The sequence below is a fragment of the Pseudopipra pipra genome, chromosome 6 (genome assembly GCF_036250125.1).
Source record: "Pseudopipra pipra isolate bDixPip1 chromosome 6, bDixPip1.hap1, whole genome shotgun sequence".
In the NCBI taxonomy this organism is placed as follows: domain Eukaryota; kingdom Metazoa; phylum Chordata; class Aves; order Passeriformes; family Pipridae; genus Pseudopipra; species Pseudopipra pipra.
Window position 1 is genome coordinate 28,783,372 of NC_087554.1, and position 13,840 is coordinate 28,797,211.

The following is a 13,840-nucleotide window of genomic DNA, read 5'->3' on the forward strand; positions in this document are numbered from 1 at the left end:
AAGATTTCTCTCAAACCGTGTTTGCAGCTGTAAATTACTCAGACTTTTGTGCAAGTATTTTGGGATGCCGAGATAAAAAATAGATCAGTTGTTTAGCATTATGAAATAGTGGAAAATCCCAAACTTGTCTCCCATGTACAGGGACCTATAGGACTTTTTGTTGTTTTGTTTGGAGTCTTGGTGTAGGTTTTTTGTTATTTTGATGTTTCTTTCATATAGTGCCTGGACAGGGACTAAAATTAAAATGTTGCTTTTGATACACAACTGTCATTGAAGAGAAGCACTGAGTACTTCTCAGTAGTTCCTGGTAAATATTTTCAATCTGACTAATTAGTTTTTGAAAACCATGTGTTGCTTCAACAACACATCAGCTCTTGAGACGGAATGGTATAATTTATGTATTTATATTTTTTTTCCTTTTTCCACTATCTCCTTGCTTTTTCTGCCTTTTTTTTTTTTTCTCCTCCATGTCAAATTTGAACCAACTGGAAAACAAATTCTTTGGCTGAATTTGAACTGAATAGATGCTCTATGCCTTCTCACACTCCTCCAGTGAGTAACTTCCAGATCGAAAGCCTACAAGACTGTGCAGGGACCCAATTCAGGACACTGGCTACTCTCACTTGAATACTGAGTGATGCTGCCGGACCAGGCTGTATAATGGCATTATAATCCCTCCTCGAGGAGGGATATATTCCTTTAGCTGATGAGAATGATGCATTTCCGTGGCCAGAAGCCAAGTCTCAGGAGAGGTACCCCTCAAAGTCAGGAAATCTGTATGTTAACATGTCAGACTCTTTTGTCTGTCTTCCTATTCTGCATCTCCTACTGTTTATCATCATGAGGCACTAGACAGTTGCAATGATTTACCGTGAGCAGTGGGGTTTTGGCTCCTGCTTTATGTATTCCTACAGAAGACTCTATAAGATCAGTGCACAGACATTCCTATGAAGTGCTGCCTTATGGTAGAGGAACACTAATTCCCCAATTGTACTGAATCCAATCAGTTGATGGTATATTTTCCTAGCTGTGCCTTCCAGCTAGATAACTCACCTCCCAGTTCTTTCATTAGCTGTTCAACTTAAGGGCCATATCGATTCCTGTAAAACACATGATCAAATGATCTTTTTTTCCTCACGTTCAGAGGCTTCCTATGACTCTTACAGATGTACCTCCTTCTCCTAGCACTTCTTGTAGTGTTCCTTGGCTGTTCTTCTCTATGAGCAGGGGCTGTAGGAAAGGCAAACCTGTCAGAGTTGCTAAAAACTGTGCAAAGGCAACAGCTTCTTCTATCTCCACACTACTGGCTAACTCAAAAAAGGAGAAAATCCAGTTACTAGGGAGAACTGACTATACTCTGGGTGGGTGGTTTGCAGCACCTCTCAAAGGGTATGCCCATGCTATGCAGGGGAGTGCAGCATGGGGAGCTGGAGCTAGTGGAGGCCCATCAGGCTGTGCAGGCTGAACAGCATGACTCTGGGAACAGAACAGCAGCCGTTTCCCAGTGTTACACCCAAGTTCAGAGCTTGTTCAGTTGCAAACAGTACCACATCCACAGATGTGCCACAGCAGCCTGCTGCAGGGTCCTGTATCAAATGCCCCAACACTTCCCAGTTTAGGGTCAGCCAACATGCTTATCTTGGTGTTAATGACAGAGTAAACATGCCCAGACTGACTGGCCATTTCCTGTCATTCATTTTGATTTACACTTTTTCCTGGAAAACTGCAATGAAAAAAACATACACTTAATTCACCGGCAAGGAGTCCGCAGAAATGGCCGTGCATATCCCTGCCTGGCTGCATATGTGTAAGAGAGCAAGAGCCTGGAGTGCACTTCAGCTGTACATGGCCCGTTCCTCACCACACCATCAGTTATAGATGCATTCTTCTTTTATTGTTCCTTCCCAGGGCAGGGTCTAACCCTAAGCACAGAAGCAGCTCCCAGTCCACCTCTGTTCCCCCACCATTGCTCACTGCACCCCAGCAGTGAGGGGGGCAGAAGGGGATGCACTCCTAACCAGCCACCTCCCTTCTCTTCCATCAAGGAAAGCCACAGTCCAAGTGCTGCTTTTCTTTTGCCTTCTCATAAAGCCATTTTTTAATATAATTATCACTATGTAATTTCTCGTGTCAGCCTGCCTCTCCACTGAGGCATTCTGAGCAGCAAATGGAGGGGCTGCGCTGCTATTCCTTACACTTGAGAGACAAGGCAATAGCAGGTGGCAAGGCCAGCGACAGCCAGCCGAGCCCACTGGTCACCATGGAGACAGGCCAGGCCTGCCAGGGAGGAGCGCTGGCAGTGATGGGGGGTGGCAAGGAGAGGCACATGGAGCCATAGGTTGGGATTATATGTCACCAAGGCCTCCAAGGGGCTTGATGACTGCAGGCGCAGGGGCGCAGGCTCTTGGCTAGCATTCTGCTGCTCAGGCAGCCAACATTGGACATGCCCTTTTACAGGAAGAAAAAGGGAAGAGCTGGAAAGGAAAACTGGCACTATCTCAGATAAAGAGTCTTGTAAATTGAACAAAATAAAAACACCAACAAAAAAAGCAAATCCACCCCTTTTCCTCCACGGTGAAGTGCATTGACTTGATTCATGCCTACACGCTGGGTCCCGTGGTCTCAATTGTTGTCTAAAGATCCTTTTTGCTAACAGAGTAAATGGCCTGATTTGAAGCCTTTTGAATTGAATTGAAAACCTACAGTGGACTTTATTGGTTTTGGATGAAACTCAGAAGCAGCAGGTAAGAGCTGGACAAAACGTGCTAGAAAAAATCCCTTTGGAAGTGCATACATGTCTGACTGTAGCTAATTCACTGTAGTCATTTAAATAAATGATGCACAGCCCCCCACCCTAACAGCAAGGCATGCACTCCACACGCTCTCTGCTGCCTTCCCAGTAATGTGGATATGATAAAAAATAGGGATAATATGCTGCCAAACCTAGATGCACTGCTTAAATTATGGTTAAGCATTATGTTCTATTACCTACAGGCTGAAGAAATATATGTGACTGTGATTTGGTTTGATTATTAAACTGAAACCATGAGGAACATAACTTACAGGTTTTTTGATTACTTGGGAGGGATAAAGGGAAGCTAGAACTCTGTGTAAAGCCCCTGCTTTCAAAATCAAGAAGGCACAGAAGTTATTTTATATATATAAACTCAGTTGATTTGTTTAGTTTTTCAAGTTTTGTCTACAGAACAAAGTTACTGTGTGATATACTACAGACTTTATTTAATTTACAGAACTTACTTTGCAAAAAGACTCCTGTGAATGATGGTACCATATTTTAAGTAGTTCTTTATGCTGCTTAACTTGTTATAGTTTAAAATGAACTTGATTAGGCTAGGAAGAAAAAAAATATTTCAGAATAAATGCATACCAAATTTATTTGGAAATATTGACTTTATTCTCAGCCTGCATCCTGTCTTCCCATGAGTCACCTCTCAGGTTCAAAGAAACTATTATTTGAACTGTGCAGATCTTTCCATGTCTCTCCTTAATTAATTTTTAAACGTTTTAAAGTATTTTAAAAAAATTGTATACTGTATTTATTTTGGGACAGATGTAGATGAAGACAAGGCCTTTGATGAAACAGAAGCGACACTGAGTTGAAATAGCAAGAGGCACTGATTTAAATACATGCCCTATGAGCACACCTTAGCTCAGGCAGTACGCCTCAAAGTTCCTCACAGCTTTTGATCTGTTGTTGCAGTTTGCAATGTAAAAGAGGAGTTTTGAGTAAGTTAGGACAAGACCATGGTTGGTTTTCAAGCCTTTGCTTTAAAACAGTTTCTGATTCTGGCTGAACATTTCTTTTGACAGAATCCCTAGTGGCAGTCATCTGATCAAAATGATTCAGCTCACTGCTAAAGAGTTACTTCTTGCTAGCTGAGCTATTTGTCTGGCTTATGCTAACACCTTCTACTTGGTGATTAACTTGTGCAAAAAGTGTCTCAGATGAAAAGCAGCAACATCTCTAGAAATTCAGTTGCTTTCACTTGTGGATTCATTCCCATAGTTAGTTTTGTAAGTAATTTTATTGATTAAGCGGTGGGATTAGCGTTGGCTTTCTGTGAATCATACCCTTTTCATGACTACTGCACGTTAAATCCTGCCATCTTTGCTTTGTTTCCTTCATCATTTGTGAACAAGAGTAAAATAGAACTAGAAACTCCAAGGACATAAAAAAATCCTTTGAACGTAGGAACTCTGCTTACTATCATCTGAAAATCTCTTTATTCTCAAACCTTCTCTGATTTAGCCTATGGCTTAGTTCACTGTATGGTACTGATCAACAAAATAAGCTTATGTCACATTTGATTCTAGTTTTTACACCTGTTAGAACAAAAAAACATTGAAGAAAATAGCATTGCTTGGCTTATTTGGCTCCAGAGATACATAATTTAAGATATCATTGATGTAACTTCAGGGATTTCTCATCTGTGTATTACTTTTCATGTCTGGTATCTCTATCACACTCTATCTGTGTAGGCCAGGTCCATATTTGTAAGTGATGAGCAATAAGTAACCACATAGGCACTCACATTAAAATGTAATTAAATTGGAAGAAAAGAATGGAAAGAAGCAAAGAGAAGAGAAAAGAAAAAAAAGAAAAGAAAAGAAAAGAAAAGAAAAGAAAAGAAAAGAAAAGAAAAGAAAAGAAAAGAAAAGAAAAGAAAAGAAAAGAAAAGAAAAGAAAAGAAAAGAAAAGAAAAGAAAAGAAAAGAAAAGAAAAGAAAAGAAAAGAAAAGAAAAGAAAAGAAAAGAAAAGAGAAAAGAAAAGAGAAAAGAAAAGAAAAGAAAAGAAAAGAAAAGAAAAGAAAAGAAAAGAAAAGAAAAGAAAAGAAAAGAAAAGAAAAGAAAAGAAAAGAAAAGAAAAGAAAAGAAAAGAAAAGAAAAGAAAAGAAAAGAAAAGAAAAGAAAAGAAAAGAAAAGCTTATTCCCTTGCCAACAGCCTCGGAGAATCCCTTCAGCTTCACCATAGTCAGCAAATACCCTTCACCTCTCCCACACACCACAGACAAATTAATGAGTGTTTGTATTTTCACAAAGTCCCCCTTTCCATTTCCAGTTTGATAGTCAGTGGATCTTAGGGTCATAATCCACGCTGAAAAAAATTAAGTCAGTATATGCAGAGTGCTAAGTCAATTATACCATTATGAGCAGTGGCAGAAGTGGAGCTCTTTCCTAAGTCTGCTGGCTGTCACCCCAAATGCTTGTTTTTATTTGTGGCCTCACCACAGAATTGTTGTGTGTTTGTGAGTAAGCCAGTTCACCACTCTACCTCCAAGTCTTTCATCTTTAAAATGCAATGTGACCTCACCACAAGACTTAATTAGAGTCCAGAACACTTTGGTTAGAGTCAATGGCAAAAGAGGCTTTTGACCTCACCGAAGGTTAATAACAAGATCTTAGTATCTGTAAGGGGCTTTAAGACACTTGGATGAAAGGTGAAGTAATGTAATAAGGAACAATAACCCAAAAAAGTCAGTGAATGCTGAGCTTGCTGAGTTTGCATTGCACATGGCCTGTCTGTAGATGCAGAATAATATAAAGATGTAATTACTTAACTTTTTCGAAATGTGGCTGCAGTGGGAAAAAGAAATGCTAGGGAGATCTGCTTTTTATATACAAGATATGTACAAGCAGCAACTTTATGATCATTTTGTTGCAGCTCTTAAAATGAGCTGGTGACTGGGCTTCCACCTGGTTTCTGTTCTTTTTTTGCTTATCTTGCATGTACATACTAAATGCCTCTCTGTGAACAGGCAAAATACTAATCCAACACTGCAAGCTTCTCTCTGTTTTTGAGAGAGCTATGGATCTGTTAACTAGGACCATTTCAGAGCAAAATCCATTGTTTAGTAAATACTTTCAGGGACTCAGTGACCATGCAGGAAGATATTGCTGTATTTGCAGCCTTATGAGTTTTAATTTTCTTCTTATTTCCACCTTTCCTGCAATCTTTCAGTTACCGAACTCCAAAAAGTTCAGCTAATCAACAGCTGGAAATAAATTAATAAATAGATGCACCAAACCAGAAAAACAGATTGAACTTGGAGGAAATTTTAATTTTAAGTGTATGTCTTGGACTGTTACCAGAAGCCCTTTAGAATGTCATTGTTCTTTGGGGGAAATTTGAATGTGGACAAAAAGACCATTAATAAAGGCTGTCAAAACATCTGTTAAAAATCTTCAAGTTATAAAATATGCATTAAAAAGATAATTAAATATAGATGATACAGTTTAAAGTTCTTAATTTTTTAGTTTGTAGAAATCTTCATGGGGTAGGCTTAGGCTAGGTATTCTACTGGATTTTTTAAGTTCAAAGAGAAGAAACAAAGGCAAAGACCAATCATTCCCTCCACTCCCTTGTCCCTTCCCCAGTTCCTAGTTAGACTGTACAGGAACAAGAAGTTTTCCCTCTCTGGAGAGCAGAGGAGAAAAATGGCAGTTGTGAGCAAGAAAAAAAGCACATTTCTGTTCTGCAGAGGAATGCAAAAGACCTCTGCCCTTTTCTCTTTCCTAGGGGATCTGTCCCCTCCTCTACTTAAGACCAATGTGTGTTTGCTCCTTTCCAACTATTCCTACCTGAAAAATAAGAATATATAACCTCCCTCCTTTTTTTTCTTGACTGAAAGTTTTTAACTCTGTTGGCTGGGATGTCTGCCCCAGGCTGACTCTGCACCTGTGCTGGGTGCTGGGGTAGTGCTGGATCTGCTTCCCTCCCTGCTAATCCCAGGGGGCATGACTGCTGCAGGTGGTTTAAGCCTTTGGCAAAACACCCCAAATGGCTTTGCTGTGAATATTCATGAGCATTTCGGCCAACTTTTTGACTAAGGACACCTTGCCATGTAGAGATGTAGTTCCCTAAAAACCTGCTTGAAATAAAACCAGTAAGGGTTCCTGTCCCCGCAATCTCCCTGCTGTTGTTTTTTGAGTTTTGGAGATTGTATTTTTCCGTTCTGAATTTGTATTTTGTGGGTTTACAATAATGAGTGCTGCCTGAAAACCAGGCTTGGCTTACTGACAGCATAGGTCTGATTCTGCATTAGAAGTTGTCTCTATGCCTGTACGTGTTACAGGGTCCCTGAACTGTAAAGACATATCTGGAAGCACATCCTTGTGAGAGAGCAGCCTGGCTGGGATTATAAAGGAAGTGGTGAAGGGCATTTCAGGCAAAAAGAGATACAATAGCAGGTGTACTTAAAATGGAGGTGGTTTATGCAGTTCATTTTTTGTTCTGATTGACAATGTTTTGGGAAGACAGTGGCCTGCAAACTCACTGAGCTAACATCATATCAAGTAAAAGGGGGAAATGTCCAAATGAGTGCTCTTTGAGTAAATCTGATTTCTAACCCGACTGCAGCCCAGAAAGGACCAGATGGGGTCATCATTCCCAATAACTACTGTGACTTCTGCCTCGGAGGCTCCAATATGAACAAAAAAAGTGGTCGGCCTGAGGAACTTGTATCGTGCTCAGACTGTGGGCGCTCTGGTAAGTGACTCCTTCTTGTATCTTTCTTGTACAAAGGCATTTGTGTGATTTGGTTTTTGCACCTTCTGAAGATTTGGAAGAAAGGCAGCACATTTGGAAAGGGTTAGAAAATGAAATCTTACCTCTTCTCTGTGTTTGTGGGAAAGGATGACTGGGAAATTTTCTGTCATAAAACCTATTGTTGGATTCACATTTTTAAGCTAATGGGGTCTTATGAAATAATAAAGTTTCAATGTATTTATTGGCTTTTGGGAACATTGGTACATGTATTAGTTGTTCTTCACACGGAAGGAGAAAATCCTATGACAATGTTAAAGAATGGTTTCTGTCTTCAAATGTTACAATTACAACTATGAATTACTTACAAGGTTTATGAAAGTTGCATGACAAGCATTTCCATTGATTACACATTTCATGCATTTCTTCATCCAAAAAAGAAAGAGGGAGGAAATTATAGGGTAGGGGTGGGGGTAGCTGTCAAGAATTATCCTCTTACAAGATGACTATCATTAGTTTTGTTTAAAGAGGTTTTTATTTTTCCCTTTTCTTCCCTTCTCTCTTTTTAAATGTAGGCAATTGTGTCTTTCCCATTCTGAGTTGTTCTTTATTTCTGGGTTGTTGTTTTCTTCCTTCTTTTCTTTCTTTTTTTTCCTCTTTGTCTTTTTTGGGAAATTTTATACCAGTTGAACAGTTATTTATAGCTCATGTAGGAGGTGGTGGCAATGGTAGAGGGAATACAAGACTTTTAACAACTGCATATTTCAGCTTTGGTCCAAGTTTTCAGTTGTGGTATTTTTGTACAGTGGTGATACTAGTGGTGATAAGACAATCATACGGAAATCTGAAAACCAAAGAGGCCTTGAAATTCAGTATGGCTGCTGCTCCTTCTGTACTGTAGTCATTGAAAGATGTCTGTTGCTTTGTGGCTGAAATGCGATGTGCAATGTTTTCATGCCAAGGAAATGGCCTTTTTATGCTCCTGCTGAAATTCATAGAAAGTCTATTACTACATTCAATGGGAGAAGGACTAAACTCTCAATGACAAATTGCCTTCTGCAGTTGTTGTGACCTCTGAGGATATTCTGAAATGATACTGACTGGTCACCAGAGGATCAATGGCAACCCCTTTGGTTTTCTTCAGGGGCATCCTTACAAATGCTGTGCTGTCAGGGACACGGACCTTTTAGTGTGTATGTGATTGCTTCGTAATAATAGAAAGGGGAAGTTCGCGAGGGCTGTGGTGCCATCTTGGAAGATCATTGCTCTTCTCCTTGATTGTTATATTACAATATAACTAATTTCAGCATTGTCCTGATATGGCACAGTGAGATAGATCTATATTTTTTTTCTTTTTAAACATTGCTATAGTGATTATATCAGAATGTAACACAAATACATTAATTGACTTGATTTCTTAGTGTGATAGAACAAGTAGATCAGCACATAACCTAAATTGTGCAAAGTCAGTTCCCTTAAACATTATCCTTGTACAAATTCTGACCCACTTGAGTCATTCATAGGGGTCTGCAATGCTGTGACTGATGTGTGATGAAAGTGATTAAGGTACAACCACACACTAATCTCTAAACTAAAACAATGAAACCTTTTTGGTGGCTCCCATCTTTCTTGATAATGGAGAAAATTCATGAAAGAGAGCTCATGAAAATTATATTGTTTTTTCTGTTCACAAAGTCAGTAAAATCACATATCTACAAGGTGGTTCATCTACCAGTTATTTTGCTATATCCATTGTCTTTTTTTTTGTGAACAGTATTTAATTCTTTGTGTCTCAAGCAATGCAGTGTACTTCTTATATGGCTGATTCCTTGTAGCTGGAGCAGGGACCAAATGGTTGCTTAATACCATTCACTGTTTCTGAATAAGAAAATAGCTGTTCCCTAAAATCTCACACTTGAATTTTGCTGGGCCAGTCTTTCTTGAAGAGGGAATTTGAAGGCTGTACTATTAATCACATAACAAGTTTGATTGAGAGAGAAAATAAATCTCAGTTTTGCAGATTTCAGTATTTGACTTCTCTTTTTAAGAGTCTTGTTGTTGTTGTTGTTGTTGCAATTATTGATGTCCTGTGTGGAGAATTTCCTGCTCCATACTGAAAGTTGGATTGACTCACACACATTTGAACTTTTCAGTGTTCCCCAAGATGGGTCATTCTTCATCTCAGTTGTTTTAGTTGTTGAACTGTATATATTAGTTTTGGAGGTTTTTTTATTTTTGAAGGACATGCCATGGAATTTGCATAACAGTATTGGTTTAAGCTAATTTCACTTAGTCTTCAAAATGTGTTTCGTTTTGTCTACTGAAGAGGTTCTTTAGGCTCAGGTGAAGCATGGGGACAAAAAATAGTCCTGAGACTGATGAGGTTTACGTTTCTATAGCAGTAAATTTGTGACAGTTGATGCCAGTCTGAAGTCATCGTGCTTATAGCTAACAGTGTTTAATTACTTATATGGTCTAAAAATATTTAAAAATTGATCTCAGTAATCATGACGAAATATTTTACTGTCTTTTGAAGAGAGGAAAACATGATTAACCCTTTCGCTGCTGTAGCTATGGGCACCTGTAGTGTTTGTAGATGTCTTTTCTTTGAAGGAGAAACTGATCCTTTGTTATTTCTCTTACTGCAGTTCTTCCTATGCTATGTTGTTGAGGTGTGCGGGCACATACAAGCACACACCTATGAGCTCGATAGTCTGAATTTTTTAATGATAATTAAATGATAATTAAAAAAATTATGATGATAATGCCTGTTGCTTAACCCATGTGCTGATATATTCATCATACATGTCAGCTCATTTGGGAAGAGAAGGCAGGAGGGATGAAGCAGCGCCAGCATGCACTACGGAGGACTTGTTCGGTTCCACGTCAGAAAGCGACACCTCGACCTTTCATGGCTTTGACGAGGACGATGCAGAAGAGCCTCTCTCGAGCCGAGGAGGTGGCTGTGGTGGCAGCTCTCCCTCTGCAGACAAAAAGGGCGGCTGCTAAAATAACTAAAAAGACACAGAAACTCTGAACGATTTGCTGTCCTTTTTACTACTAAGATTATTATTACCTTTTTCTTTTTTTAATTTTAGGTCCTTGGGTTTTTTTGTTATTGTTGTTGTTGTTATTTTTGTTATTTTTGTTGTTTTTCCTGTGGGGTGTACACTGAAAGCACAAGCTTTTAGAGCTCTTGACAACTACTTTGAAGAGACAGAAGGTTTTGATTTTCCTGTTTTTTTGAGGGTTTTGTTTTTATTTTTTTTTCATTTTAATTTGATTTTATCCCACCTCCCCTCCTTCTCTTTCTCTTTGGAAACATAAAAAGTGGATTTAATATTTTTTTTAATAGTGAGCAGAGTTGATTTTCTTGTCTTTTAATATATATATCGGCAAACCACAAAAAATACAGATGGGTTGGATAACAGAAAGCAAACCCAAATAGGTTTTTTTAATTATTATTATTATTTATATATTCTATATATTATTAGAAAACTACTTTTTAAATAAAAATAGAAAAAGAAACAAAAAAGCAATGGATGTCTACTTGATAACAGAACTGTTTCTAGAGAACCACTGTGGGCGGACTCTATCAGGGGACAAGGAAACCCTTGATATGATGGCTTCTGTGTTTCGAGATTTTGCACTTACTGTAGCACATGGAGTTTGGCTCTTCTTGTACACCTGCTCTGCTAACAGCCAGAAAATACAACAGCACCACTGAAGACTATGGCCTTGGGGAACACATTTCCATCTCCTTTGGACACCTTTACACTCAATATATCTCTTCCTCCCTGCACCCCTTCATGTCTTCCTCACGCCGTTCTACTTCTTTTTTTTTTGTTTTCTTCACTTTTCACTTCATGGACAGCAATTTCCAAGCATAGGGATGGAATACAAGTGGCAAGTCATAGGCGTCACAGACAAAACATGGAGGAGCAGAATCATGGAAGAAATTATATGGAAAAATACCTCACCTATACTTTTCTTTCCATTTTTAAATTTCAATTGACAGCATTTTTTCCTGTGTCGCCCTGTTTTTTCTCTCTGTAGTGTCTCGTGAGAGACTTTATTTGCTTTTTAATAGCTTCTTTTGAAAAAAACCAAAGCAATACTAAATAAAGTTCCAAGGGCAATGGAGAAGAGAGTGACTCCCTTCCCAGCGACTTTCCCAGAAAGGAGGAAACATGCAGCAGGATTTGAAAGGTATGTCTGAACTGAAATGTCTTTCACTCAATTGTGAAATCTCTGTGCCCTGGATTTTCAACAGAAAAACCTGAAATGTTACAGATTTTAAAAAATGAAGTTCAAATTTATTTTTTCTGATACTCCTGCCCTTCAATCCCTGCACTTACATTTGTGGCATTAGTATCATATTCTCTCCCTTTAAATTTTTTTTTTCTTTTGCTTGCTACTTTTTGACATGCTCATGTGAACAGCAGGGAAAATAGAAAAGGAGCAAGCACCTAGAAATGCTCTAAATCCACAGTAAACAAACAACAGGATTTCTTGCATCTGTCTTACATCTACTTCTTCTATCCATGCAGAAGTCGTGTCATACAAATTAGAAGGTTAAGAAAAGTTTAAGTGTTACCCAGTGTTCCTCAAAATACAGTCAGAGTAAGCTTTGACAGGGAAAAGCTTACAGAAGTAATGAAGACTTGAATTATTATCTTGACTTGAAAAAGAACTCTATTTTCATTTGTCTGCCTTTCACTGCCTGAGGGGTGTAGGCCTGACACACCTGGAACCAGCCAGCTGCACCTGGCCTGTGGTGCAGGATGGCACTACACAGCTCAGCACTTACTAAGCCCTATATTTACCCAGCTTCTTCCATGCTGTGGCAGCCCATGCTGAGCTCTGCGCTGATATGCTGACAGTCCTTGGAGCACCTGAACTAGGTAGCTGAAACCTACCCAAGTACATCTTTCTGAAGAACTCCAGTCACTGCATCCACTGCAAAATAGGCATACCCTAAATAGAATATTTTCCAAATGGAATCCTTACCATTGTCTTTTGTGAACCATGCCTAACACATTCTAGGCTCTTTTGGAATACAAACAATAATCAGATGCCCATAATTCATTAAGTCTTGATTTATTTTCATAAATGCAGTTACTGTAACAATGCACACAGTCTTAATCCTTTTGCAACCAAACCACACATCTTCATGACAACTGAGTAGCACAGTACCCTCAGAAAGAAACCACAACAGCTCACAGAGTGCATAAAAATTTCCAGCTGACATTTATTGCAGATAGCATAAAAAAATATCCATTGCCATTATTTATGTCATTAATGTGTATATGGATGGTCACTAGTTCAGTATAGTCCTGAGACAGGAAGGAAGATAAAATTAATTAATTGTTATAGAGAGAAAGTAGTTCCTGGATTCCTCAAGGTGTCTTATTAGACTGAGATAGCCAACACAAGTTTAGTCCAGCAGGCTGAGCAGTATGGTATGGACCATAGGAAGACATTGATCATAGAGAGGAAATGAAGATGGAGAGTTGGAAGCTAAAAGAGTACTTGTTTAAACTGGGTTGTAAAGTAGTGTTAACAGTGAACATTGAATGGGGTGTTGATATGGAATTGAAATATTCTCAGGACATGTAGCACAGGAGTGAAGGCTGGGAACAGGGAAAGGAGGTTGGTAGCTCCTAAGCTGAAGATGAAAGCAAAGCAAAGGGGCTACTACACAAGACCCTCTGAGATGGACAAGGCGAAGATGACAGTGTTAATGAGGCAGAAAATATACAGAAGGATGTTTTGTAAGTGCAATTTAAAAAAAAATGAAAAACCAAACAAAAAAACCTGCGAAAGAGGACCCTGACACTACCATAGCCAGTTCACTGATTAGGGAACTGCACAGTGTCAATTGTATCTTAAAGGACACATAGGTCCCAAACCAATCTAGCAAGGCATAAAAAGAATTTTCAATGTGAATTCTGGATTGTACCTAAAAAATAGTCATCTTTGAAATCAGAAAGGAATGTGATGCTCTGTATTCCCCAGTGATTTCAGCAGTTCAATGAGACCAGCTGTTCTTCATAAAATCTTCGAAGTTGCAGCCCTTCAATTAATCACAACCCTGGCTATTTCAGTTCTCCTCCAAAGATATCCTTCTTATTACAGGAAGGTTAGCACAAGACCTTCTAAAGAATGTCCTGAAACACCTGCTCCCACGCAAACCATGTACCAAAATAAGACAACCTCGATGTGAAAGGTGAATAAAGGGTGTTTTATTTCAGGCCCTAAATTCAGACTTTTCTGTGTTTAATCATATAAACCATCTCCTCAGGTACCTTTCTACTGCTCCATACTAAAGGATCT

General features: G+C 38.9%; 1 protein-coding gene across 10 annotated transcripts in view; it reads left to right on the plus strand.

Annotated features, from left to right (window-relative positions):
• DPF3 (double PHD fingers 3) overlaps nucleotides 1-13,840 on the plus strand; it is a 168,541-nt gene that overhangs the window by 119,089 nt on the left and 35,612 nt on the right. For 7 of the 10 annotated variants that reach the window (XM_064658232.1, XM_064658234.1, XM_064658233.1 and 4 more), the window contains one exon: nucleotides 7,379-7,507. In XM_064658232.1, the coding sequence (XP_064514302.1) occupies nucleotides 7,379-7,507 (129 nt within the window). Of the gene's footprint in view, nucleotides 1-7,378; nucleotides 7,508-10,316; nucleotides 11,714-13,840 lie in introns of all 10 variants that reach the window. The other 3 variants (XR_010431296.1, XR_010431298.1, XR_010431297.1) reach the window with 1 other exon arrangement.